General features: G+C 23.1%; 17 protein-coding genes and 1 non-coding gene across 18 annotated transcripts; 10 read left to right on the plus strand and 8 right to left on the minus strand.

Annotated features, from left to right (window-relative positions):
• Positions 1–78: 78 nt before the first annotated feature.
• AAJ76_4000116715 (serine threonine protein kinase) lies at positions 79–2154 on the plus strand (the record flags this gene model as incomplete). The annotated part of the gene is made up of 1 exon (XM_024475496.1): positions 79–2154. One exon carries the CDS (start codon positions 79–81, stop codon positions 2152–2154), a length of 2076 nt encoding a protein of 691 aa, XP_024332101.1.
• Positions 2155–2705: 551 nt separating this feature from the next.
• Positions 2706–3527, minus strand: AAJ76_4000120163 (ring finger protein 148; the record flags this gene model as incomplete). Its single annotated transcript, XM_024475497.1, has 1 exon — positions 2706–3527. One exon carries the CDS (start codon positions 3525–3527, stop codon positions 2706–2708), a length of 822 nt encoding a protein of 273 aa, XP_024332102.1.
• A 1010-nt stretch (positions 3528–4537) lies between these two features.
• On the plus strand, positions 4538–5404 carry AAJ76_4000121174 (hypothetical protein; the record flags this gene model as incomplete). The annotated part of the gene is made up of 1 exon (XM_024475498.1): positions 4538–5404. One exon carries the CDS (start codon positions 4538–4540, stop codon positions 5402–5404), a length of 867 nt encoding a protein of 288 aa, XP_024332103.1.
• An 891-nt stretch (positions 5405–6295) lies between these two features.
• AAJ76_4000122932 (ribosomal protein l12e-l44-l45-rpp1-rpp2) lies at positions 6296–6946 on the plus strand (the record flags this gene model as incomplete). Its single annotated transcript, XM_024475500.1, has 1 exon — positions 6296–6946. One exon carries the CDS (start codon positions 6296–6298, stop codon positions 6944–6946), a length of 651 nt encoding a protein of 216 aa, XP_024332104.1.
• A 168-nt stretch (positions 6947–7114) lies between these two features.
• On the minus strand, positions 7115–10966 carry AAJ76_4000127602 (gcn1p-like translational activator; the record flags this gene model as incomplete). Its single annotated transcript, XM_024475501.1, has 1 exon — positions 7115–10966. The coding sequence occupies one exon, from the start codon at positions 10964–10966 to the stop codon at positions 7115–7117; it is 3852 nt and encodes a 1283-aa protein (XP_024332105.1).
• A 377-nt stretch (positions 10967–11343) lies between these two features.
• AAJ76_4000127980 lies at positions 11344–11414 on the minus strand. Its single transcript has one exon. It is a non-coding gene; the product is annotated as a tRNA-Gly (tRNA).
• Positions 11415–11527: 113 nt separating this feature from the next.
• AAJ76_4000129006 (anti-silencing protein 1) lies at positions 11528–12370 on the minus strand (the record flags this gene model as incomplete). Its single annotated transcript, XM_024475502.1, has 1 exon — positions 11528–12370. One exon carries the CDS (start codon positions 12368–12370, stop codon positions 11528–11530), a length of 843 nt encoding a protein of 280 aa, XP_024332106.1.
• A 712-nt stretch (positions 12371–13082) lies between these two features.
• On the plus strand, positions 13083–13406 carry AAJ76_4000129719 (60s ribosomal protein p2; the record flags this gene model as incomplete). The annotated part of the gene is made up of 1 exon (XM_024475503.1): positions 13083–13406. The coding sequence occupies one exon, from the start codon at positions 13083–13085 to the stop codon at positions 13404–13406; it is 324 nt and encodes a 107-aa protein (XP_024332107.1).
• Positions 13407–13993: 587 nt separating this feature from the next.
• Positions 13994–15004, plus strand: AAJ76_4000130630 (bifunctional polynucleotide phosphatase kinase; the record flags this gene model as incomplete). Its single annotated transcript, XM_024475504.1, has 1 exon — positions 13994–15004. One exon carries the CDS (start codon positions 13994–13996, stop codon positions 15002–15004), a length of 1011 nt encoding a protein of 336 aa, XP_024332108.1.
• An 11-nt stretch (positions 15005–15015) lies between these two features.
• AAJ76_4000131981 (hypothetical protein) lies at positions 15016–15345 on the minus strand (the record flags this gene model as incomplete). Its single annotated transcript, XM_024475505.1, has 1 exon — positions 15016–15345. The coding sequence occupies one exon, from the start codon at positions 15343–15345 to the stop codon at positions 15016–15018; it is 330 nt and encodes a 109-aa protein (XP_024332109.1).
• Positions 15346–16440: 1095 nt separating this feature from the next.
• Positions 16441–17637, plus strand: AAJ76_4000133077 (acid phosphatase precursor; the record flags this gene model as incomplete). Its single annotated transcript, XM_024475506.1, has 1 exon — positions 16441–17637. One exon carries the CDS (start codon positions 16441–16443, stop codon positions 17635–17637), a length of 1197 nt encoding a protein of 398 aa, XP_024332110.1.
• Positions 17638–17760: 123 nt separating this feature from the next.
• On the plus strand, positions 17761–18924 carry AAJ76_4000134397 (26s proteasome regulatory subunit 10; the record flags this gene model as incomplete). The annotated part of the gene is made up of 1 exon (XM_024475507.1): positions 17761–18924. One exon carries the CDS (start codon positions 17761–17763, stop codon positions 18922–18924), a length of 1164 nt encoding a protein of 387 aa, XP_024332111.1.
• Positions 18925–19185: 261 nt separating this feature from the next.
• Positions 19186–20883, plus strand: AAJ76_4000135822 (atp-dependent 26s proteasome regulatory subunit; the record flags this gene model as incomplete). Its single annotated transcript, XM_024475508.1, has 1 exon — positions 19186–20883. The coding sequence occupies one exon, from the start codon at positions 19186–19188 to the stop codon at positions 20881–20883; it is 1698 nt and encodes a 565-aa protein (XP_024332112.1).
• Positions 20884–21466: 583 nt separating this feature from the next.
• AAJ76_4000138801 (gluconate transport-inducing protein) lies at positions 21467–22165 on the minus strand (the record flags this gene model as incomplete). Its single annotated transcript, XM_024475509.1, has 1 exon — positions 21467–22165. The coding sequence occupies one exon, from the start codon at positions 22163–22165 to the stop codon at positions 21467–21469; it is 699 nt and encodes a 232-aa protein (XP_024332113.1).
• Positions 22166–23527: 1362 nt separating this feature from the next.
• Positions 23528–23875, plus strand: AAJ76_4000140164 (translocase tim22 17-like protein; the record flags this gene model as incomplete). The annotated part of the gene is made up of 1 exon (XM_024475510.1): positions 23528–23875. One exon carries the CDS (start codon positions 23528–23530, stop codon positions 23873–23875), a length of 348 nt encoding a protein of 115 aa, XP_024332114.1.
• A 49-nt stretch (positions 23876–23924) lies between these two features.
• Positions 23925–24791, minus strand: AAJ76_4000141427 (transcription initiation factor alpha subunit; the record flags this gene model as incomplete). Its single annotated transcript, XM_024475511.1, has 1 exon — positions 23925–24791. One exon carries the CDS (start codon positions 24789–24791, stop codon positions 23925–23927), a length of 867 nt encoding a protein of 288 aa, XP_024332115.1.
• Positions 24792–25309: 518 nt separating this feature from the next.
• On the minus strand, positions 25310–25735 carry AAJ76_4000142371 (atp-dependent 26s proteasome regulatory subunit; the record flags this gene model as incomplete). The annotated part of the gene is made up of 1 exon (XM_024475513.1): positions 25310–25735. One exon carries the CDS (start codon positions 25733–25735, stop codon positions 25310–25312), a length of 426 nt encoding a protein of 141 aa, XP_024332116.1.
• A 1658-nt stretch (positions 25736–27393) lies between these two features.
• AAJ76_4000144030 (hypothetical protein) lies at positions 27394–27831 on the plus strand (the record flags this gene model as incomplete). Its single annotated transcript, XM_024475514.1, has 1 exon — positions 27394–27831. One exon carries the CDS (start codon positions 27394–27396, stop codon positions 27829–27831), a length of 438 nt encoding a protein of 145 aa, XP_024332117.1.
• Positions 27832–27964: the final 133 nt, after the last annotated feature.

Consider the following 27964-nt stretch of genomic DNA (forward strand, 5'->3'; position numbering starts at 1 on the left):
TTTACATATGCATAGTTTGTTTTTTTATTTTTATTTTTTTGGCATAAACAATTAATATTTAGTAAACAACAAATTAAAATGGTTGACTTTAATGAATTACTTTTAAAACTTAAAGATACTCTAAATAGAGTTACAGGGATTGAAAAAGAAAGTGTAGCGTACAAAATAAGAAAAATAGAGGAACTTCTTAATGATATTGATAATAACTTTAATATTTCTACAAGTAAATTAGTTTCTGCTAAACACCTAAAAAATAAAATTTTAATACAACAAAATCTTATTAAAGGTTATCAGAAGCTTATTAGAAGTGATCAACGGTTGTATTTAACACTAAAAGAAAAAATAGATTTTTGTAAATATAAAATATTTACATATGAAAAAACGATTAAAGATGCAAGACCGATTTACGAATCAACATATGAAAAAATAATAGGAAGTGTAGAATTTAATTTTTTAAAAGTTGAGTTTGATCCTATTTTTGAGATTAAAAATTTATTTTTTTATGTCGATTCGATACTAAAAATTAAATACAATCTTTTAATAGACGGAAAGAGTGTACAAGTAAATTTTGAACATGCGTCAGAATTAGAGATTATGCTTATTGGTAAAACTGACACAATTTTAGGGTACATTTTAATTCCATGCGATTTTTTTATTGATAAAGAAAATTTCTTTGTTGACATAGATTTCGAGAATTTTAATTATGTTTGCACAAAAATATCATTTAAAAAAGAACTAAGATTGATTAGGAAAAATGCGGGAGTAGTGTGTATTTATAATATAGGACATGGACTTGAAGTACTTACATCTTATTATCCCAAAATTTGTGGTGTATGTCAAATGTTTATGCCAATTTTTACAAAGCATTACAGGTGTTTTAGATGTAAATTTTCTTGCCATAAAAAATGTTCAGATATAATATTTTTTAAATGTAAAAGAGGTCTATTTGAACTTGAAAAGCGTTGGCATAATAATTATGGAATTGCGCATATTTTACATGAAAAAAAATTAAGTGGATTTAGATATTGTAATCATTGTGGGGAACGTATAACAAAAGATACTTTTTTATGCTGCGAAAGATGTGATAATGTTTTTCATATTGATTGTAAAGATTTGTGTTTTGATTCTTGCCAGATGGATATGAATTTAAGAACTTTAATGGCTAATTTTTTTCCTAAACAATTACAAAGAAGTTTTAATGATCAAAAGTATAACATTAGTAATTTTGAGTTAATAAGAACGTTAGGAAAAGGGAATTTTGGTAAAGTAATATTGGCACAAAATATTAAAGAAGAAAAATTAGTAGCGCTTAAGATTCTTAGAAAGGATAGTATTTCATGTGCGAGTGAAGCAAAATATCTTGATGTAGAAAGAAGAATTTTAAAAACAGCCACACAGTGTTCTCATCCTTTTTTAATGCAAATGTATTATTGTTTTCAAGATAACAAAAATATTTATTTTGCACTTGAATACTTGCCTGGTGGTGATTTATTTTACCACACGTTAAAAGTAAATTTTACACAAAATAACTTGAAATTATTCGCATGTGAAATATTTTTAGGGCTTGAATTTTTGCACAAAAATGAAATTGCTTACAGAGATTTGAAGTTAAACAATATATTATTAACATCTTTTGGGCACATTAAATTATGTGACTTCGGTTTGTGCAAAGAAAACTTATCGTCTTCTGATTATACCTACACTTTTTGTGGTACTTTAGATACAATTGCCCCTGAAATAATTAAAAATGAAGGATATACAAATGCAGTAGATTTATGGTCTTATGGCATTGTTTTGTACCAACTAAATACTAAATCACCACCATTTACCGGGACTACAAATCGTGATATTTGTTGGTCAATTATCTATTCAGAACCTGAATATGATGTACCAATGCCTGAGGATCTTAAAGATTTAATAAAAAAATTATTAGTGAAAGATCCGAAAAAGAGATTAAATTTAAAAGGAGTAAAATCACACAAATATTTTCATGGAGTAAATTGGAATGACGTTTTTAATTTAAAAATAGCTACAGATTTTAAACCTGAAAATTATACATCTAATTTTGATGTAGAGTTTGCATCAGATTTACATATTAAATCTGAAGGAAATGATGAATATAGATATGATGAATTTTTTGAGAATTTTAAATAACATCTAACGTGACATTTATAAATGAGAAGTAATTTATACGTTTGTTGTTATTTTAGTATTTGATTGTAAAAATGTAAATAAATATTTATAAAATTAGATTTTTTAACTAAATACATTGTAGTTAAACTTTAATATAAATTTTATATAATTATTGTAATTGATTTACCTTAACATAAATAAAAATTGTTTTGTTTAATTTATGCAATGCATAAACGAAGAACTTATATAAATTTTTGTTTCATAGATGCACTTTTTAAATTAATAATTGTATTTAAATTGTGTCACGATTTATTAAATACAAGTTTAATATTATATTTATTTTAAGATCAAATTTCCATAATTTTTTGAAGATAGGCAAGGAATGAGAGGAGCAGCCCTTTGAAAATAAATAAAAGTATTAACACTATCGCGGAATATTACACACTTTTTGATCAAAAATAATAATTATAAATAAATACGACGTTTAAATTATATGAATTATAAGTACATTATGCATAACTGTTTTAAAAATTTTTATTTACAGAACACTAATACTAACTTATTCTTGTTATTTATACTTCATCATAATTTTTATTTGTATATCTACAATAGGGACATCTTGAAGATTGTTCACACAGCCATTTATCTACACACTTTTGATGAAAATAGTGACCACAGAATAATATTCTTAAATCTTCTTCATCTTCATAAAATTCAAAACAAATAAGACACGAGTCACTATTTTTTTCTTTAATATCTTTATATTTCATTATCTTAAATCTTTCTAGTTCTATTTCTGTTATTATTGGATTGACAGTAGAATACATTCCACATATTAAAAATAACATACTAATCATGCATAAAAATATTATTGATAGACATGTATAGACTCCTAGTCTAGTACTGTATGGTACCATAAACTTTTTGTTATAATTAATTAATATTTCAGATCTATTAAAAATCATCATTTTTATTTCATCGCTTATTTTATTGTTTAATAAGAAAAAGTTAATATCACCAACGTACAATCCTAATGTAGAATACCATCTCTGAAGGATTTCACATCTTCCTATTTTATCACTTGTAAGGTAAAATATAGTTTTACAATGTGGAAGAAGAATGTCTATATTTTCTATTGTTATTCCTGTGCCAATAAAAAGACAAATATTTTCACTATCTACATTTAAAATATTCTGGTTAGTAAACCTGTCTGATGTTCTAATAAATATTTTATCATCTTTCTTATCTACAAAACAATAATGATAAATTTGAAGTGCAGCTTCTTTATTAAGAATACTGTATAGTGTAGTTTTGTTAAGACTTGTAATCGTAGATGTGAAGAATGATGAAGAATTTAGGGACATGAACCATAAAAGATAATTTATTAAAGACATTTCTTTGTTTATGCAAAAAATAAATAAATAAAATACATAAACAATAATACAAGAAAATGTTAAATATCAAAAAACAAAATATTATTGAAAATTTTAAATAAAAACTAAATGTATTTTTAAATAAACAAAAATAAAATATGTAGTTTTGTAAATAATTTTAAGCTATTATTTTATAAAATAGCATAAAATATACCTTTAGCGCAAAACAGTAAATTATGCATTTTAAAGTTACAAAAAGGTGTTATGCATTTTAAAGCTACACAACATAAAATATGCAATATAAAGCTACACAACAGTAAATTATGCATTTTAAAGCTACACAACAGTAATTATGCATTTTAAAGCTACAAAAAGGTGTGTTATGCAGTAATAAGCTAAATGTTTAAGTTTTAATAATAAAAATTTTTACATATGTCTTGTACTTGTTTATAAAACTGTTGTGAACTATAAAATTCTTTTATGGTTTCTATGTAAAACGATAACTGAGGTTTCTGTCAGAATTGTTACTAGAAACATAAGTTTTAATTTTGAAATTTTTTAAGAGCGAAATGTCAAACCATCAATCTTAACCTTATAAAGATAGTCTAAAATCTTAATAACAATATTAAATTTTAATACCTTTGAAATTTTTTAAATTTTAATTAAAATTTGTTTGTTTCATATTTACAAATTATTTATGCAATTTTTATTTTTTATTGTAAATAAACGAAAAAATATACAAATATAAAAAATAGTTTAAAATGACAGATCTTAAGTATGTTTGACTACCAGTGATTAAACCTTACTAATCAGCTTATAAAAGCCAAGATTTAAGATAATTCGTTTATTTTAACAATAAATAAAAAATAATTTTTAATTTTTAATTTATATTTTAATTTGTAACATTAAATATACGTACACTTTGAACATTTTAAAATATTCTAAAATGCACCGTATACATCAAAAAAGTAATTTTAATAATATTTTTTTTTAATATAAAAATAAAAAAGAATATAACCCCCAATTAGTACATGATTTTACTTTTTCTTTTTTTTATCAGTATAAAAAGTGCAGGACAAGGCGTTTACTATGGTCAGTTATTCTTGGCTGTTAAAAAAAATCATAAGAATTTAATTAGAAAAAAACATTCAGCAAATTTTGATGATAAAGAGGAACTTTTGTCTGAACCCCCAAATGTATATTTCATTGATTTTAATTCTGGCGAAAATGATGAAGCAAAAGATCAAAAAAATAAAATGCTAAAAGCTGAACATAATTACCTTAATTTTTCAGATAGGGACTTTTTATTTGATTTTAATGCACTTGAAATTCCCTCGAAAAAAAATGTATTGCGTGCCTCAGAAAATTTATTTTATTTGATAATTGGTAATGAAAGTTTTTCTAAAACATTGCCATTTGCGAAATCATTGGTCTTTGACAATCAAAAAAAATATATGAAGTTATTTAAAAGGTACGTAAAAAAGTTTATATTTCATCAAAAGATGCCAAAGCGTAAAGCTAAATTAGATAACTTTATAAAAGAAATAGCAAATTATTCTAAAAATCTTATTTACAGAATAAGCATTCTTATGAAATATAAGCCCCGTAATGAGGTTTTTTTAAAATTGTGGAAAGATACATTCAATAGTATTGATCTTAAAGTTACTAAAAACGGTAAAAAAAAAATAATGCAATTATTTCATCCTGATAAATTAAATAGGTTAAATGAATACATTGACGCTTTTATGGCCGAAAAAATTAAAATGAAGGAAAGAAACAGGATTGATCTTTTGAACAGAGAGGATGATCAAAATAGTCATTTACATTTAGGACAACATATTGGTACAATTGTATTCGATAGTATAAATGATGCCAATACAGAATTGCTTATTCAATAAATTTTAGTTTATTGTTAAAACTTTTAAAATAATTTTTTATAAATGAAAATTATTTTTTTTTATGCAAAAAAATTATTTTTAAGTTTTAACAATAAACATTTACTCATAAAAATTTTATATTGCAATATTTAACCTAATTTTATTAAATAAACATTTATGATTTACATTTTAACTTTTGTTATTGTGGTATTACAGACTGCAGATCAATAATTTTTTAAAAAAATTTCTTCTTCTTCTGTGTTTCTGATTGATATAAATAACATAAATATTTATAGTTAAATTTATTAAAATATTTGACATGTGGTAAATAATACCACAATTACCAAAGTAAGTTATTTTAATTTATTATGTTTAAAGATTAAGTCTTATTAAAAGAAGTTTAGTGATTACATAAATTTTAACAAAAAATATGTTTTTTTAAAAATATTACTATCGTACATTCATGTATTTATTTTAACTATAACCTCCAGTTTTATCATGAAAGAATTAAGTAAAATAAACAATGTTATTGTCAATTACAATATGTGTTTAAATAAATTTGTAAATGTTTGTATAAATTATTTTCATCTTATTTTTATTACAATAATATAAGTACTATACCCAATATATCCTTTTTTTTGGTAATTAAAAAGTTAAATTTACTTAAATTTTATTCTATTTAGTACTTTAATATGGTAAGAGTAAATATTATTGTTAAATGAAAACATAACTTTAGTTTTTAAAAATGTTTTTTGTCAAATACATCGGTGTAACATCTTTGTCAATACACAAAGACACACAGCTATTTTTATAATAATATTATTAAATATTTTTTCACTAATACTAAGTTATTTATCTTATTAATATAATATTTACGTTATTAATAATTTATACATTTTTTTATACCCCTGAATGAATAATATTCTCCGTTCTTTTTTAAATAGTTCAGATACATACAAATGTCAATATTGTGGCACAAACGTTATTAAAAATTATTGTTCTGTGTGTAGATCCCATTTTACTATTGTAAATAACAATGAACAAAAATATTTATCAGTAGAGATGGATGATTTAGAATTTTTATCTATATCAGATAAACTATGTCCTTTATGTACTAGATACTACAAAAATAGTAAATATATTATAAGATCTACATCTTTTTCAGATTATTTTGCTAAACTAAAATTCTGTAAAAAATGTAAAAATGATAGTAAAAAGTTTATAAGGAATATGTTTTATAAAAATTTTACTTTAAACAGACGGTTAGAAAATGTTTATTCATCTCGTATCATACTTTTATTTCTTATTCTATTTCATATGTGTGGTGAAAATCAGATATTTTACTATTTCAATATACTTTACAACTGGTTTATATATTCTTATTCAGATATTGTAATATGTTTAATATTTTGTTTAGGAAGAAATTACTGGTTTGTAAGAGGGTTATATTTATTATATAGCTGTTATATATTGTTTAGTAGAAAAAGATACTTTTTTTACATGCCTGTAAATTTAGAGAAAGAAGAAAATATAGATAAACATATAAAAGAATTAACAATATAATTTAAATTACTTAGTGATAGCAATTTATTATAAAATTATTGAAGAATACTTGGCATTGATAATTAATATCAACTAAACAAAGCTAAAGACAATTGAAAATATTTGGTATTATTTGTTTGTTAATATACAAAATATTACATAAATCACTAAAACTTGAAATAAAATAATTTATTCTACATTAAGAATTACATTTAAAATTAAATCTTTTTTATACCCACCAATGTAATCGATTTTACTAAAAATACTTCTTATTGTTCCTCTATGTTCGTATATTAAGAAATTATAAATAAAATAGTCAACAATTCTTTCCTTGCTTTTATTATCTACATAACCATAAATTTCATACAATCTATCAATACTTTGTATGTTATTTTTACTAGTAAGTATTTTAATAAGATTCTCATATTCAGTAATATTTTTATATGACACATCTAAAATATATTTATAATTTCTTCTAATTATAAGTTTTTGTAATTTTGCATTATTCAATCTATTAAATACTTTTTTATATAAATTTATATCTGTACTATTACAGTTACACAGATATAAGTAAATTATTTCAATATCACAATCAGAAATATTTATATTTGTAGTATTCTGTAATAAATAAGCCATTGACTCAGTATAATCTTTATTACTTTTTGTAATGTATTCAAAAAGTGTTTTTTTATCATTTTCATTAAGTAATTTTAATAAATCTAAATTATTTATAAGATCGTTATTATACATCAATAAAGTATAAACAAGATAATAGTTATTTTCTATGATTTTAAATACACTATTACAATGTAGTCTTTCTGTTAAATATTTAAGCATAAATTCTTTATCCTTCTCTAACAAAATATCTCCGATTTCTGTTATTAATGTGTTACTTCCTGGCATTATTATGTTACTTTCTGTTATTAATGCGCTGTCTCCCATTTCTTTTATTAACGTATTACCATCAATTTCTGTTATTAATGTGTTATCCACATTTATTTCCATTAAATATTCTTTGCACTCAGTAATAAGTTTATTTTTCTTTATGCCATGTAGTAGTAAAAGAGGATATATATTTGTGTATCTTTTACAGTATTTTAAATCAAAAATATTAATATATTTAGTAATTAATTCATTAATAACATTATTAGAAATATCTGGTATGTAATAATAATAGTAATTAAGATACTTTAAAATATCTTTATAAATAGATCTTATTAAAATGTTATAATTTTCTATTCTATTTTTTAAAATTTCACTAACTCTTTTTCTTATTAATCCGTTGTCATCGTATTTATAAATATACAGTAATGTACATATCTTGTTAGTAAGAATTTGCTTGGATAATATTTCAACACAAGACATTCGAGTACTAGAATTAATAAATGATTCATGAGATACAAATTTAAAAACAATATCATTATGTTCTGTATTATCTTCAGATTGGTCATTTTTTTTATAAATTAATTTAGAAAATGCATGCACTGCAATCTTGTTTTCTTTAGTACAATAAATCTGTTTTAAAACAGGAAAATAATTGTCTAAATATTTATAAAATATTTCCAAGTCAAAAGCATATGCTAAAAAGTTGGGTCTACTACTTAACACTGTATTATTATCTAAATCTTTAAAAATAACTTGCTTATTCAAATCATCATTATTTATTATCTTTAAAACTTCTACAAGAAAATATGCAATTCTAAGATCATTGTCTATATTTTTAAATAATAAATCTAATGAATCTATTGACAAATTATTTATATTTAATCTTACAATATTAATACATTCTTCGGTGTAAAAGTTATTCTGTATCACAAATAAGCTTATTATTTGAAAAACCTCTTTTTTAAACAGATCTTTATTTATTACTATCTGTTGTATCTTACTCAATATAATAAATATATACTCTTTATATTCTTTAATATATCTTCTAATTAATTCTAAAATAAGTATAAGACTTGTATCATCAATCATGTAATTAAACTGTAAGGAAAGAATACTAAGTAATGTATTATTAACATTAATTTTATCTATAAAAGATTCTATAATTTGAGATTTTATAGAATTTATATCTTGATTTATGCAATGCATACTATTTAATAATCTTTTACTTTCTAAAACACACGACATATTGGTGTCATTTAGTAAATTTATTAATATTTTGATGTATTTATTATCAAGTGTAGGTATAAACTTAAGAATGTATTTAAAATCTTTATCAGATACATTTAGTGAATGAAACAAATATTTGTTTGATAAATAATTCATATATAAAAAACTAGAAGATGTTTTATCTTTAGTTAAATTTAGATTCTGAATAATATAATGAGATATTAACCGATCACTGTATTTATAAAAAAAATAAATACCTTCATCATATCTAACATGATAAATAATACTTACTAGTCCTATTTTGTCATCTGTAAGTAAATCTAAATCTTTAAAAGATGTTGTAGACACCTTATAAATCAAATTACCTTTATTTTTACAAATCATATAATGTGCACTTTTATAAATATTTAATATTGTAAAAATATTTTTTCCTTCTTCTAATGTACATTCATGACAGTTAATATTTTCCAAATACTTCAATGCATATTTTTCGTGATTTATGCAATATTTAAAAAATAAATCTGTATTTTTTAATTTTTCATAAATAAAATCAGATTCTATTGTTTTTAAAATATTTTGTTTATACTGTATTAAATTAGTATCATTACTTTCAATGTTAAAAATCTTAATATCACATTTATGTAACTTTTGATTAAAACTTTGTTTAAGTAAAATTTCATAATAGATCTTTCTTTCATCCTCAAATTTTTTTGTTATTATATTTACTAATTCTTCAGTAGGAATATAAATAGCCTTATCAATCATTTCTTTCTTTAAGTTGGTAAATTCGTATTTTTCAATATCAGATATTTTAAAATCTCTAATTAAAAAGTCATCTGGTATTTTATCAATTTTTTCTAAATTTGTTTTTAAATAATCAACCAAGTTAAAATTAATTAATGAAAAATAAAGTGACTCATCTAAAACTTTAAATATTCTATTGTAGTAAAATATTTTATCTAATGAAGTAGTATCATTAAAAAAGCACAAAACATTAACAATAATTTCTAATAAAAGAATATCTACATCTCTATTAAACATTGACATTAAATTAACTTTTTTATATGTTTTATAAAAAGTATCCTTGTCTAAACTTATCTGCTCAGTATTAACTGAATTATACTTTTTATGCGGATTTATTAAACATGGAATCCCCTTAAGTAAATTATAAATCTTCATATGTGGATACCAGTTGTGATCTATTTTTATACCATTATTTTTGTATTCATCTAAAGATAAATTATGCATTCTTAAATAAAATTCAAAATCATCACTTTTCACATATTTTACAAGAAACTTATTTTCACCAAATCCTTGACTAATAGCTGCATTCCTAAACAAATCAAATTTCATTAGATCCTCTTTAATATCAATAAACTGTAAGTCGGGGCGTAGTGACGAGATAAGATTAATAAAATAAGAAATATCAACACCTGATGACAAAACAATGTCAACAAAATTGGGAGGTAAAAATCTTTTGTAAAAATTGAGAAATCGTGCTACGATTTTTGGAACATAAATATTATTTTTAAGATAAATTTTCATATCTTTAAACTCATTATATTTATGCATTTTTAATATTCTTCTACACACAAATACATAAGAAATATCTGTAGATAATTTATCTAAATGGTAAAGTATAGCCAGATGATCTTGTCGATTTATTAAATCGATAAGTTTATCAAGCTGTTTGTCATTAATTTCTACTTTAAGAAAGTATTTAAGACTATAAAGTTTTTTATCATTCTGTATTTTTAAAGTTTGTAAGAGGGAATCGGGAATAAAATGCAAAAACTTCATTTTATCGTGTTCTACAATTTTGTATAAAGCGACCTTTGTTTGTAGATCTGCTGGTAATTTATGCATATTTTTTACATATTTTTTTATCAAAAAAGGAGACTTTTTAAGGGCCAAATAATCAAGATTCATGGGGTAAAAAATATATTTCTATACATTAAATTGAATAAAGATTATAGAAAAAGTTTTTATTAATTTTGAAAAAACTTGTTATTTTTTAAACTAATAAACTAATATATGTATTATTAACTTATTTTATTGATTTAAGACGTAATGTTTGAAAAAATAATATAAAATTACATTTTATTCAGTTTAAAGTAAATGGAAGCTAAGAGTTAAATTTAAAAAATGTAAAATTAATAAGAAAATAAAGATACACTTTTTTGTAATAATTTACATAGCTCTTTATATCTACGGACGTATGTATAATACTCTCACAGATAATTTGTAATTGAAAGAATATAAAAAATTATTTACGGGTTACTTAAAAAATTATAAAATAAATTATATGCACTAACCGGGAATCGAACCCAGGCCAACAGCTTGGAAGGCTGTTGTCATACCACTAGACCATTAGTGCTCAAAAAAGCATTTTACTATAAACATATGTAATTTAATATCGTCTTTAACATACAAAAATAAATAAAAAAACAATAAAAATAATATAATTGTAAAATAAACATAAAATAATTTTTATTCTTCTCTTTTTATTTTTTTACTAACTTCCTCTTCAGTACTTAAATCATTCTGCTCATTTTTCCATTGTATTAAAAATGTATGAATACTAGGCGGTACCATTACATTTAGTTCGATAAAATTATAATTAATTTTATGTCCTTTGTATTCAAAAACATCTTCTTGATTTTTTTCTTCCGTAATCGTTTTTTCTAATTCTTCATTTACTTGATTAAATTCTTCAGGTTGTATCTCGTCACTATTACTCATTTCATTATTAGTAACTTTTTCTACCATAGCATCTGTAAATGACCTGGGTGTGTCATCTTCCTCGTCCTGGCTACAAGATTCATTTATGTTTTCTACAATTTCCTTTTCTTCACATTCTTCATCTTCAACAACCAAATCTTCCAAATTACCATTTTCGTCTTCCTCCTCTTCCATATCTTCATCATTAATATCTTCTGCATCATCATCATTGTATAAAAGCTTATCATTTGGTATTCCAGGGTAGTATACATCTACAATATATCCTATTCTTATAAATTGCTCTTCTTTATATTTTCCTACAATAATAATAGAAGTAAGACCAAATAATTGATCATAAGGAATAACTTTTATGTCGGGTGCATCAGCTTCAAGAGTAAATTTTATGTTACCTTTTGGAATTGGAAAAATTTCTGTCTCAGATAATACTTGATCTTCATTCTCATTACTTACATTTACAGTATAAAATATAGTAAATATTACCTTTTCTTCCAAATCTTCTTTACAATGCATTTCTAACTCAAACTCAAAAGGATCAAGAGCTTTACGGACGGTATCTTTAAGATCTATTTTTTTAAGTGTAAGAGTTTCCATAAGGCATAAAAATGAAAAAAAAATATTTGAAGACTCAAACTTTTTATATATTTTAACAAATTTATCTTAAATTATAAATTGTATGAACATAAATAAAAGGTATAATTATTTTAGATGATATGATAATTTTTATTAAAATATGCATATAAAAAATACCATCTTGAATTTACAACAAAGAAATGAAGAAACTTTAAAAAATTGAAAGAATAACAAGTTACTATAATTGTAAATATTAATTAATTTTTTATTATTTTCTAACATGTATTTTTAATAACTTATAAAATAAGTTGTAATTGTTATTATTTTTATTAAAAAGTAACCTTTATTCTTTTTTTATTAAATTTACAACATTTGACAGTAAAGTAAATACACTTTTTAGGTATTTTCTAATTAAAAAAGAATACTCGTTTTTGTGTGAAAGTATAAAAAGATATTATATGTTTTAGTTCTATCTACAAATACAATAATAGTGACTTTTATCTACCAAAACGTTGTTATTTTATTCTTAAAAAATAATCTTAAAATTTTTTAAAAATATAAAAAGAAATAGCATATCAATTTCCTATCTTTTATAACAATTAACTTACTTACAATACACAACAGATTTTAATAAATAACACTAAAATAAGAAGCATTCTTATAAATTGCATATAATTTATATTTATATGCATTATTTTTAATTTTTGTTATTCTAATTTTTTCACCCCTTAAAATGGATCTTGTTAGTGCTTGTTTGATGTTTGAATGCACCGGAACTCAGAAAACAGAAGAAAATTACAGGAAATTATATTCTGCTATTAATGCTTCTGTAGATGAAGATACACTTGTTGCTTTTATTAATAAAACTAGTGATATGAGCGTAGAAGAAATTTTGTCTAAAGGAAATAGTATCATTGAATCTATCGCATTACAAGTTGCTTCTTCGCAGCCACAAGCTGAAACTACAAAAGTAGAGGAAAAGAAAGAAGAAGTTAAGGAAGAGGAGGAAGAAGTAGTAGAAGTTAATTTATTCGGAGATGATGATGATTTCTTTTAATTAAATTTATTACGCATCAATTTTTTTAAAAATATTATTTTGGTGTATGTCAAAAAAATCATGTCACTTTATGACAATTTTTACTTGTTTGCATAGTTATTTTCTATGCTTAAAAGATTTTAACTTAAGTGTCTTACGGTCATTAAAGAGTGTTTTATTAACAATATATGAATGTTTAAAAGTTATTTTTGTACTTTAAAATAAGAAATGCCTTTAAGATTATTTTCATTAACTTTTAGCTTTTTTCATTTAAAAACCGTTAAATTGGGAAGACTTGTAAAAAAAACATGATTTCTTAGAACCACCATTTCTATCAAATAAAATGGCTAATTATTAATTAATAAATTTTTAAATTTTTGGTATATACAAACATATAGACTTACAAATTTATTGTCTTTTATGTCAAAATCTAAATTGATTGCACCACAAAAAGTAAATATTTATTAAAATTTTTAAAATAATGGCTAGTAGCATACAGCGAACTTGAAAAGTCTAAAAAATGTAAATAAATATTTAATCCAATAAAAGGCTTATATTCATATTATAAATAATTATTATTTCTGTATTCTCTTTTTAAATCCCTTTAAATGTCCTCAGAAATATATACAAAGGCAAACTTACACCCTCAGATTACTTCCTTGGATCATTTATTAATTATTGATTACAATTTTGATGCTAATAATGGAACTAAGTTGGCGCTTTTTGATCTAGATTCTACTCTTTTAAAATATTATGATAGTAATATTGAGAAATTTGAATACATGTATCCTTGTATTCCTAATATGCTTATAACACTTCATTCTACTGGCTATAAACTCTTTATTGTGTCAAATCAATCACTAGCTAATCAATCAAATGAAATTGAAAAAATCAAAAAAAAAATTCATAAATTTGTATGCGATATCAAACTTCCCTGGTTAATTTTTATTGTTCTTGGTCGTAATAAATACAGAAAGCCATGTACAGGAATATATGACTATATACTTAAGTTAATTAGAGTTACACCACAAAATGTATTCTATGTAGGAGATGCTGCTGGTCCTAGACCGAATTGTTATTCGGCGTATCACGATATTAAATTTGCGTACAATTGTAAGATTAAATTTTACACACCTGAACAATATTTTCTTAACAAAAAAGAAAAATGTTATTTTAAACATTTTAACGTTACAGATTATTTACCCGAGAAACTTAATATTACTTTTGTACCTAAAAAGTCAAAATACATTTTTTTATACGGTACAAAAAAATATAGTGGTGTGACTACTTTTATTAAAAAGTACTATTCAGATTATACTGTTACTTGTACACAGGATTTTCATGATAAAAGTATTTTTGTTAACTGCAATGATCTTACTTTTATAAATAAAATACAAAAAGAGGCTAGTTTTTATGTTTTAGATTATTCTAAAAATATTTTAACATGGACTAAAGGGTTTTTTTATGTCAGTGGAATGTACTATGATAAGTCTTTTAAACCTGTAAAAAAGTATGTACTTGAACAATTGAAAGATATGCTTATTAATGTACCATTTATTTATGACGAGGAGAATTTTACAGAAGAACAAAGAAAAATAGCAAGATTACAACTTTGTTAATTAAACAATATTTATTTATTATTTATTATTTTTTCATAATATTTTACTTTCTCTAGAACACTAACATGTTTACATTCACATAAAACTTTTTCTTTAAAAATTTTGGGTTGTTTTTGTTTTTTCTTTAAAGCATTTTGTGTTTCAAATTTTTTAAATAATTTTAGGTTTTTTATACTTTCAGTTTCAAAGCGTTCTGCTAGTTCTTTTACGCGTCCAAGTGAAATTTTCGGGCACTGACATTTTTCTGCACACAATAAATGTATATAACATATGCTATCTAAAAAACTAGTACTAGTATTGTATTTACTGAACATAGACATATTCTTGTAGTGTATGTGCATTAATAATTTAATATTTTAAATATAAAAAAAAAATATACCAATGAAATTTAGTAAAAAGTTACTGGGTGAAATAATTTCATAGAAACACTAACATTAGCTTTTAATAGTAACAAAATTGTTTCATAGAGAATATACGTTTTTATTGCATTTTTAGAATTAAAAATGACACATTTAAAATTAATATTTAATTTTTAATGTTAATTTTAAAATTAAAAAATAACCTAGATAACATTTTTTAACAATAACAATATTATTATGTTATTGTATGTTACTAGACTAAGAATTTTGATTTTACTAGCGTGGGTTTATATGCCTACATTATTAACGATGTAAAAAAAGACAATTTCTTACTAACAATAATAAAAAGATAGTTGACTTAAAAAATAACAAAATGACAATTTGTAAAGTTTTGTCATAAATTTTGTACCAATTTGCAAACATTTTAATGAAAGGTATACAACTCTAATGTTAAAAATAATAAAATTTCTTTTAACAACATTAAAATTGCTTATCTAAAAAGTTCAATATGATAGAAATTTTTTCTTCTGTTATATAAATAGGCACGTGAAGAAATATTAAGATTGCAAATTATATTTACTGATATAACTTCATTAATTTGCATCAGATATGAGCATTAAATAAATATTCAAGTTTAATTAATTATACACAACGTATAACTTTCTCTAATATGCTTTTTTATGCCAAGTATATAAAATTTATCTAATTTACATTTTACATTTATTAAAAACTATAAAAAATAAAAACACAAAATTAAATGTTGTAATTCACTAGTTTTTATTTAAACCAATAAATAATTACTAATATTTGGTTATTATTTAATGTTACATGTTAATATATTATTAAACTATTTTAAAGCATTAATTATATGCTAAATTTTAATATTAAATGTAGCAAGCCATTTTCTATTTCATCTTTTTGTGTTTATAAAAAAAAGAAAATAACAAAAAATTTCTCTCATTAACACTTTAATTTTATAAAAACCAAGTTATTTTAAAAAATATTTAAGTCTTAGATTTATTAATATTTCTGAAACATTTTAATACATTACATTATAAAAACAAAACCATGAAATTTATGTTATGTCTTTTATTTACAAATTTAATAAACACACTAGAATGGAACTATAATAACAATAAATCTGCAAATCAAAATTCAAAAGTGTCATCAAAGGATTTCATGGGTTACTGTAATGCTGACTATAAATTTTTTGGTAAACCTCCCAATTTTCATCTCGAAAAATTAATAGTAATTTTCAGACATGGAGACAGAGCTCCCATTAAAAATTATTACTCTGATTGGGAAAATAAAAATTGCATAAAATGCAACTTTACAGGTGAAAAAATAAATAATTGTCAGAAAAAAAAATGTGAAGAGGGAGAATTAACATCTAAAGGATACGACCAGGCACAGAAACTTGGCGGATTTATAAAAAAGAATTATCAAAAGCTACTATTTCCTGATAATTTACATAAAGAATATATTTCGTATAGAGTCACTAAAATTGGCAGAACACACTCTACATTAATGGGTGTTATGAATGGACTAGCCAAAACTAAAAGTATAAGGCATATACGTCCTATACCTTATACTGATCCATTAATGAAAATAAAAAAGTGTATGTACTTAGAAAAGCAAATGAGTTTAGATTTCAAAATAAGTATAAAGACATTTAATTTATTTTATAAATTGGGTATTTTAAATGGAAAAAAATTATCTTATTTTTCAGATGAATTGAAATGTGCAATGTGTAATAACATAACAATTAATTTAAAAAATAAAGATGATGTATTTAATAAAATAATTAAAATATCCTTTGACAATTGGTCTAAACAGATGAGTAATGTTATAAAAAACGACATGTCTAAAACCATCTTATTCGGTAGATTTGGATTTGAGCTTATAGATGAACTGCAATCAGAGTCAGTTTTAAGCCTTATTTCAGCACACGATGGAAGTATAGCAATGATCCTTGCAGCCTTAACTTCTGATATTCAAAAATGGCCTCCGTATGCTTCTGCTATTTTTATAGAATTGTGGTGTAAATCAACCAAAAAGTACGTTAGATTAATTTACAACGATAAGAAAATAAACTTTGATGGATACGCAGAAGAATTAATTCCGTTAAATGTTTTTCTCTATTATATTTATTCTTTAAGTCTTGACGATACAGAAATATCAAGAATGTGTCAGATTAATACAAGTAGTATAAATAATAGTAATTTGTTAAGAAATGAAGATGAAAATGATGATTATTTCTTTAAATTATTCTAAAAGTATAAACTTTGTTTAGCTTTATTAAAGATTTAAATAAAAATTATTTGTAACCTTTTACCACGTTATTAAAAAATAAATCTATTGCTTTTATGTTAAAATATTTTTTTTTGTTTCGCCCCTATGGACAGTGGAAGGGTTTATGAAAATTATTTAAAAGCACTTAAGGAAAATGAGAATGTTTATAATAACCTTAAAATGGAACAAGAAATTTACAAACAGACAAATAAGCAGTTTATTAAATCAGAAAAAGATGTTAAAGCATTACAGACTATAGGTCAGATTGTAGGTGAAGTTCTTAAGAAAATTACTGATGAACGGTTTATTGTTAAAAGCAGCCAGGGTCCTAGATATGTCGTCGGATGTATGAAGAATATTGACAGATCTTTATTAAAATCAGGTACAAGAGTAGCTCTTGATATCACAACATTGACTATTATGCATGTCTTACCTAGAGAAGTAGATCCTATGGTCTATAGCATGAGTGAGGATAAACCTATAGACATTGGATTTGAGTCAGTGGGTGGATTGAAAAATCAAATACGTGAACTTAAAGAGGTCATAGAATTACCGATAAAAAATCCAGAAATTTATAAGCGTGTAGGAATAAAAGCACCTAAAGGTGTGTTACTTTATGGACCACCTGGTACTGGAAAAACTTTACTAGCCAGGGCTACAGCGGCTACTATGGATTGTAATTTTTTAAAAGTTGTAGCATCAGCTTTAATAGAAAAATACATTGGAGAGTCGAGTAGAATGATCCGAGAAATGTTTGCATATGCAAGAGAGAAGGCCCCTTGTGTTATTTTTTTAGATGAAATTGATGCAATTGGAGGTAAAAGGTCTTCTGAATCAAGTTCGTCTGATCGAGAAGTACAGAGAACTTTAATGGAGTTATTAAATCAACTTGATGGATTTAAAGAGTTAGATAATGTTAAAGTTATTATGGCTACTAACAGGCCTGATATATTAGATCCTGCACTTTTAAGACCTGGACGATTGGATCGTAAAATAGAAATACCTCTACCAAATGAAGAGGGTCGCAGAGAAATTTTGAAAATTCACAGTAAGGATATGGAAATTTCTGGAGAAATTGATTACGATGTTCTTGTTAAACTAACTGTAGATTTTAACGGAGCAGATTTAAGGAATGTTAGTACTGAAGCAGGTATGATGGCTATTCGAGAGGATAGAGATTATGCAGTGCAAGAAGATTTTATTAAAGCGGCGCGTAAAATAGCAGAATCGAAGAAATTAGAAACAAAATTGGATTATAAAAAAAAATAAATGCTTTCTGTATTAATAATGTATTTTGTTGTATTACAGCTCATTTTTAATTTTGTGGTAAAATTTTATTAAAATTTTGTGAGACGATAAAAAGAAATGCGCCACATAAATATATTTTTTTCGCACTTTAATATAAATTGAAATATGACGGGCCGCAAACGTATTTAAAGATGATATTCAACGTTTTGAGAAGTTTGACATGTTTTATTTTTTATATTTTTAACTCTTAAGTAAAAATTATATATAAATTTTACCCTTTAAATGACAGAGAATACATATTTAAAGGTATTAGAAATTTTTAGATCAAAAAAGATTCCATCTACATTTTTCATTCTAACCAAAAAAGATCTTTACAAAGTTAATCAGAATCTTTACGCCAAAATCTTACAGGGCTATGTCTACAAATATGATATAATTTATATAACAGATAACAACAAAGAAAACGGAATAAAATTTGAAACTGTTGAAAATGGTACTGAATCTGATACGTCTGAATTTAAATATGATTATCTTGACTATATTTATCATAAATATACACTTTTACCATTTATTACTGATACACTGCCATATTATGATAAAGAGGTAGACTTTCTACCAGAATCGATAAAGCCTGTTATATCTGGTAAAATTATATACAAAACACGTATAAATGTCACTAATACATCTCAATATCTATTTTTCATATTAGAAACAGATAACGAATTATTTAAAATAATAATTTGGAAGGAAAATCTAAAATATTCATCTTTAAATGTTGGAGATTTTATTGGTATAACAAAATTTAGAGCGGGTAAAGGCTATCCACCACAAGGACATATTGAACATAACGAATTTAGCGAAATGGGATTTTTTAATGTCAAAGAGTTAACTGTACATGAATTATTCAAATTGCCAGGACTTAATACAAAAGAAACTTTTAAAAATATTGAACACTTTAAAAATATTTCTGGATTTATAAAATACAGAAGTGTACTAAATAGAAAAAGTAATCATGGCTACAGTGAATACTATCTTTTAATGGTTGAAGATGTAAAGGTGGTGTTGTTTTATAACTCAGATCTAAACTTTTATAATATAGAAGCTGGTAATCGTATTGAAATTACAAATCTTCGTCAGATAACGCGACAAAATGCTACATTTTACATTTCTACAATATTTACACAGTTTAAATATGAAGATATAAACGAATTTAACGAACTTTGTTCTACGTTTTTGCACGAAACGCCATATAAAAGAAAGCACGAAGATATTTTTGAAGATGATACCCAACAGAAACGAAGCAAAAATTCTTGTATGAACGATAAAAATACTGATTTAGAAATTAACACCAGTTTAATAAATTTAAGTAATGAAGACGTTATGCATCTAATAGATGATAATACAGTGACAGTAAATTTGGAGGTTGTTACTCCTGATACCAAAATGTCACCCGATATTATTGAAAATATTAAATCTCAAAAACGAAACAACTCAATTTTATGTGAAAATACATTTATTGAAAGTGCCTTTGGATTCTTACCTGACTCTTTTGATGATTTTGAAGAATCATTTGATATCATTAATAGCCAAAAATTTACCCTTACACATTTTTTTTGTCCAAAACAAATTAAGTTAGAAGAATTAGAAACATATTGTAATAGACTTGTTATTAACGAAAGTGATAAATTTTTAATTTCTGCAAAAATTAAAGATATAAACGATCATAAAGAATTTTCTGATTATTATATAAGCTATGTAAATACTAATTGTATTGAAAATCAATATCCTATTACAATTAATATTGAAAACTACAAAGACTTTTTTTTATTTGAAAACTTTTTTGCGAAGGAGTGTGATGATGTTTACAAAAATATTTCTACATGCATTGGAAGAGAGTGTGATATAATTTTACACGTTTTTAGAGCTAGTATTGACCTTGTAATTTATAATGTAAGTAATATTCGGTTTAAAAAGTTATAATTACTTTTATGTCGGCTTTTTTTTACAACCCTAAGTTTAAAAAAGGCTGTAATGTAAAATACGATAATAAACGATGAAAATTTTTGAATAAAAAAATAATTAACAAATAATGGTTTTTAACAAAAAGCATCTTACTTTTAATTTTTAAAAAAATTAACTAGGCAATATAAATATTAACAACACTTTTGTATTATTTGCCATTCCCTGCATTGTGTTAAAATAAAAAAATATTTCCACAGATTATAATAATAGTGGTGATACTAGTACATTGACAAAGATGATTAAAACTTTCAAATTATGCTTTTTTTCATATTAAAAATAAATGATTGCAATCGTAAAAAATGGATAGAAAATCGTTTTTAATAATTTTGTGACACGAAGCTCTACATTATTTGTAAATCTCTTGTATTTTTAAAAAATAATTTCCTCTTTACAACACTTTTTAATGTTGTGTTTAAAATTAATTAAATTATAAAAATTTTAAATGTATTTTTAAAAAATTTTTATTTTTGGCTAAATCTATAAAAAATATCTAAGTGTTAACATCACTGTAATTAAAAAATAATATAAAAATTTATTAAATCTATTTGTGTTCATTCACTTTTCTTTGTCCGCTTTCCTTACTTCTATAGAGTACCCATTCATGTAAAACGCAAAAAGCTATTTTTTCCAGTTGAAGACGTTTAGCTTCAGAAAATATTGATGAATTAGGTTTATTTGGTAGGTCAAATTTATTAAAAAAATTTTTATCTGAAATTTCTTTACTTAAAAATTTATCAGAAAGCAAACCAGGATATTTTCTTAAGGAAAAATCAATTTGATTAAAAAATGGTATATTAATCAAAGCTTCTTTCGAAAAGATTGGTCTGTAATATCCAATAATGTGATATGTTTTACCCTCATGTACAATACTTATTGTTTTTTTGTGAAATCCAAGTTTATCATCTTCCCTAATTTCTTTATGAAGTTTGGCTATTTGGTCTTTACTGAGATTTTTTTGTAAACTACATTTTTTTATTGCAGATTTACTTAAATGTCTGGGCACTTCTTTGTACAATAAAAATTGTCCATTTATCTTTGATGGAGACCAAATTTTACCATCTGTCCATCTTTTAATTCCATTTTCCGTTTCGATAAAAACAAATATATCTCCTGACCGTAAAGAGTCCCTTTCGTCAGTTCTTAATCTTTGTGTTACTGGTGTAATATAACCTAAGCGTGTTGCATGTACCATTAATAAAGCATCTTCATAATTTTGTATATAACCGAAAAGCTTATTCATATAAAGGGGATGTATATTTAACATTTATGTTTTTTTCCATCATAACTAAAACAGCATGATGTAATTTTAAATATTGCATAGGAGCAAATAATTAAAAAAAAATTAATTTTCTATTTATGCTGCATAAATTAGAAATAAATTAAAAATACATAAAATGGCAATAATTAAAACACCAATGTTTACATCTCAAACAAATGAGATGTTTAGAGGGGTAAAATAAAATTAAAAAAATAAATTATACACATATTTGTTTGTAAATTTATATTATTTTTATAATTTTTTTAAATTTGTTTTATTAATTAATCATAACATTTGAAGTAATTTCGTGATTAAAAGATAATTTTGAAGCATACAACTATTGGTTAATTTTAATTGTTAAATTTAATATAAAAAAATGAGCAAGTTAAATACATTAACCTGTTGTACAGTAAATGTTTATAATTTTGGGAAATTTTTAGAAAATTTCTTGTAATAAAATTAATATAAAAAATGGTTTATTTAAATTTGACAGTTTTACGAATAAATTTTTTTAACTTAAATGAAGATTGTGAATGTAACAAGGATACATTTTATGACAATAACTTATAAAATGATATGTTATGTTTATTTCTAAATAATTTAAATATGCTTTGAGATTATTGACAGTACTTTGGATTATAAATACATTTCGCTATAGTTATAATTTTAAGAAAAAATATTTTACTTTTAACTTATACCTTATGCTTTACAATAAAGCTAAATATTAGTAATTAGGTAAAATAAATGAGCATGGCACAGTGATAACTTTTTATCTTTAAAAAAAACAAAAATTTGAAAGAGGATATTTATATAAGCAATTATTGTACTTTAATAAAAAAATACTTTATTTTAAAAACCATATAAGATATGCATTTTACCTTTTACATTTTTATATATTTACTACATTGTAGTAAATATACTAATATTAAACTATATGCCCTTATGACGGAAAGTAAGAATTGTATAAATTTTGCACTTAACTTACATTATAGTGATTTTTCTTGATCATTTAGTTTATAAGTTGTAAATGACAATTAACAATATAAAAGAACATTTTTTAGATCTTACAAACAAATTTAAAAAACATTACAAAAATCTATAAGAATAAAAATGTATTTAAAAGCAAACAAGCTTTCAACATTGTGGTATAATTCCCCACATGTCAATTATTTTAATTTATTTTTAAAGATAGGAATTACAGAAAATAAATTTTAACTTCCAATGGCTGTAATATCACAAATACATAAATAACTACTTCATTGAATTTATGTTTTTACTTTGTACGAAATAACAGTAAAATACAAATTTATAAAAGCATTTTGCAAATTTATTCCACACCCTTTTATGAGTGTAATTTTAAAAAAAATAAATCGTCTTAAACCTAAAATAATAAAAGGTGTATCAAATACGCTACAAGGATACATTTTTGGATGCATGATGGGACTTTTTACAGGAAATAAAGAACCATCTATCAGAAGTGTCCATCAATCAGGAAAAGATGTTGCAAAGATTTGTGCAATTTATTCTACAGCAGAGACTGTTATTGAAGCTGTAAGAAAAAACGATGATTTTTATACTCGGGCATTAAGTGGTGCTTTAACGGGCAGTTTATGTACAAAAGATAAGTTTCTTAGTACATCCAATTTATTTGGAACATTTAGTCTTGGATTGTATTCTGGCTTGTCAAAATAAATTAATATCTTAAATTTAGTTATACATTTACAAAATTTCAATTATTAATTTAAGAATTGTATTTGGAATAAACTTCAAAATATTTCTCATATTCATCTTCATCCATCTGTTCTTTATCTTCTTCTGTAATTTCAGAATACATTTTTGATATTCCTTTAACAGTCACCATTTCATTTCTTGTATCTTTAATAATATCTTCATCAGAAGACTGTTTTATAATTATATCTTCATTATGCATATCATTATTTATAATAAATTGTTCTTCTGTAATTTCTTCCAGTGGCTGTTCATTTTCTTCAACTTTATGCAGCATTTCTTTTTTAAATTCATTTAACTGGAAAAAATCCATGCTTGGTATTTCAAACTGATCAAGTTCTTTTAGTAATATTATAATATCTTGTATACTATTCATGAATTTGGCATTCAACAAATTTTCTAAGTTGTTTATTGTACCATTTTCTACCAGCTCACCATTACAATCATCACATTTAAAAATATAATTTGTCATAATAATTTGTGCATCAAGAGAACTAAACTGCTTATCACAGGCTGTACAGTAATACCCTTCTTTAATGCTGTTTTTATAGTCTTCTTCTAATTTTTTTGTAATTTTATAAATTTTATATTTAATAACATATTTAACTTCTGAATAATTAATATAATATACAACTCTTAGATATTGTCTTTTATCTTCGTATACTTCCACTTTGTTTTCATATTTAATTATTTTATCTTCTTTAAGTGCAACAAGTAATTTATTTATTTCTTTGTTATGCATTTTCATAAGTTTTTGTAGTTCTGTGTCGTAAATAAGAATATTTTCTAAAATAATGTCTACAAGGATGCTGTGGTGTGGCTCATAAAACTTTCTAACCACAGTTTTGATCAAAACCTTCATTTGAGGAAGATAGTCCATAAAGGGTAAATAATTAAAAAATATTAAAAAGTAAGTATCTGTGTAAAATTTGATTTATTTACTTTTTATAAAGTAATGATTTTTTAAAAATTAAATTAAAAAGATTTATCAAATATTTTAATAAAAAATCACATTTGTATTCTGTCTCTTTTAATTTACACTTGAATATATATTTTTTTTTATTGTAAAAATCAACTAATAAGGAGAACTTTAACAGTTAAATATGAATATATGTAGAACTTAGACTGTATAATTTAGAAAACGTAAAAACTTAGATTGTAAAGTTTAAAAAATGTAAAAACTTTAATTGTAAAAATATACCGAATACGTGGAACACAAACTATAAAAATATAATCAATAAACACAACACAAACTGTAAAAATATAACCAATAAACACAACACAAACTTTTAAAAAAAACCAAATTTCACAACACAAACTGTAAAAATACAACTTAAACGTAGAAAGTAAACTTACAATTAATACGCAAGTGGAAGTAAAATTTATGCACATAAATATTTATTCACCAAACAAATAAATAATTATTTTTCTTATTATTCCTTCTTTCCTTAAAAAAATATCTTTATCTTCTATCAGAGAATTATTTGACTCCTTGTACACACCAATAATCTCACCATTGATATGTGATAAATTTAACTTTAAAAGTGCAGAATCTTTATTTGTAATAACATTTATCCAATTAAGTCCATATTCTATGTGTTCTATTTGACAAGTTTCTTTAATCCTCTTAATAACATGTTCAAGATTCTTTTGTGAGAATCCGAAAATAGTAACATGCTTCTTAGTGGGTTTTGTATGTCTCACAAGGGGTTCTTCATATAAAGTATTCTCTGGTATAACTTGTTCTTTATTAATTATTACAGGCATTTTTTCTACTTCTTTTGTTTTCTGTATATTTTTTTGGAAGACCCGAGGATGGTACATAAAGGGTTAAATTTTTATGCTTGAAAGTTATGCATAAATTAGCAATTATAATAAATGGATTTGAATGACAAGTCATTCATTTACTAATTATTCTTTGTCATCAATGACAAAAAACCTTCCAATTATATGACTTAAATTCAAAACGAACAGTATGAAATAATTTACCGAAACAATTAATATTTTACAACAGAAAAAGAGTATTTTAATTAAATTTTACAAATAAATAATGTTATCTTAAAAACACAAAGGCTTAAAAAAATCTCCTCTACCTTTAGAGAACAAAAATAGTAACGTTTTTTATTTCCTCTTTAAAATAACTTTTATAACAGTCTTTTAAATAACTATGTTATTTCTTAACTACTAATTTTATCTTTTAAATTTTAGACGCCGCATTTATTAAAAATCTTAAAAAAATCAGTTTTATCAAATAATTTCTTTTAGACAAGAATAATATATTAAAAAAATATTTTATATCTTCTTCTATCTCAAATGCCAATGTAAATGTGTTTAAACACAAAAATAACATATTAAAAGATCAAGTTTTATCTGCTTTTATCTCAAATGCCTGCGTGAAAGTGTTTAAATATAAAAATAAATTGTAAAAGTATAATTACAATTTTTTGTAAAAACTTTTTATAAACATGTAATTATATTAATTTTGTGTGCGGAGTTAGTAACAGTATAAATTCTTATGTAAAAAATTTAAACCCAATTAGACCTTTTAATTTTAACACATCCTTTATAAAATCACAAAGTGTTTCCTTATATAGTAATTTTTAATCTTAAACAGTTTTTCAAATAAATTAAATATTTATATTTTTACTGTTTGCAACTTCCACAAGCTTACTGTGCTTTTTATTAAATGATTATGCACTTAAATATTTTTAAAAAATAAACAAATTTTGACTAAATTTTAATATATAAATATGGTGTAATCTATTAATTAATGTATTTACTGTACAATTATAATATAAATGAAGGTTTTAAACAATAAAAAACTTACTATAATTGGAATATGTGAATCTCTTTTTGTAAATTTGTTTATAATTTTTTTTAATTAATTTTACATTTTTGTGAAATATGTCAAATTTATAGGTATATTTACTTACTTTATACCATTGTGATAAATAGTAACTTAGTATAAAATTTTCTTGAAGTTTCTAATTTTTTTAGATTATAAAGATGGTAAATGACAAAAATATCAATTAAGTTTACATTTATAGACCATTTGTTAATTTTTACAAATTTGGTAAACAGTTTATGCATAATATTAAAAATAATTTTTAATAAAATAAACAAACATAAAAAACAATTAAATTTATGAAACTACTGTATAATTTAAGTTGAAATAATTATTTTTGTTTATCTTAAGTAATTAATATGAATTTATTATGTTTATTTAGAGTAAATAATTTATAAAATTTTAATTTATTTTTCCTTATATAGCTGTTTTTATTTTATTAATGTAAACATTAAAAGTTTTAAAAAAAATTGCAAGTTTTACAAAAAAGGAATATTATAACAAACTATGATTTTTAATTTATAAATATTTTTTCACTGTAAATTTTTTTAAAATTTAATTTAAAAATTATGCTGTTTTTAATTTTATGCCATCACTTATTTTAAATTAAAAAACATAAATAAAAACATTTAACAAAATGGGCATGAGATACCAAAGAGAAACAAAAATAAAGTATAGACATAAAATGGAATATTGTAAAGAGGAAGACATTTCAGAAAAAATTATCAAAAGAATAGTTCAAAATTACTTAAATCACAAATGTTGTTTCTCATCTTTGGTTGATTTAAAAAATATTCTACCATTGTATTTGATATGTGGATTTATTTATTTGAAAAGATATTTAAAAAATATGAAGAATAGATTAAAGGATTCTGTGCTTACAAAAATATTTTTGACATGTTGTTGGATTGCAATCAAAAATTTCAATGATTCTTATGTTGCATCTCAAGATTTTTTAGATAATTATAAATGCAACAATAAAGAGATTATTTTTATAGAAGCGCATTTACTATCAAAGATCAACTATAATATTGATATTACACAGTTAGAAATAATGAACTGGGATATTGATTAATTTTTAGTTTAAAGAAAATGATTTGTTATTAAATTTTGTTAGTGTTTTATTTTTATTGTTTTAACAATACATAAGCTTTTATAATACATATTATATTTTTATAAAAGTAATCTACATTACTTATTTTAATCTT

The sequence above is a fragment of the Vairimorpha ceranae genome (assembly GCF_000988165.1).
Source record: "Vairimorpha ceranae strain PA08 1199 chromosome Unknown NODE_4, whole genome shotgun sequence".
Lineage (NCBI taxonomy): Eukaryota > Fungi > Microsporidia > Nosematidae > Vairimorpha > Vairimorpha ceranae.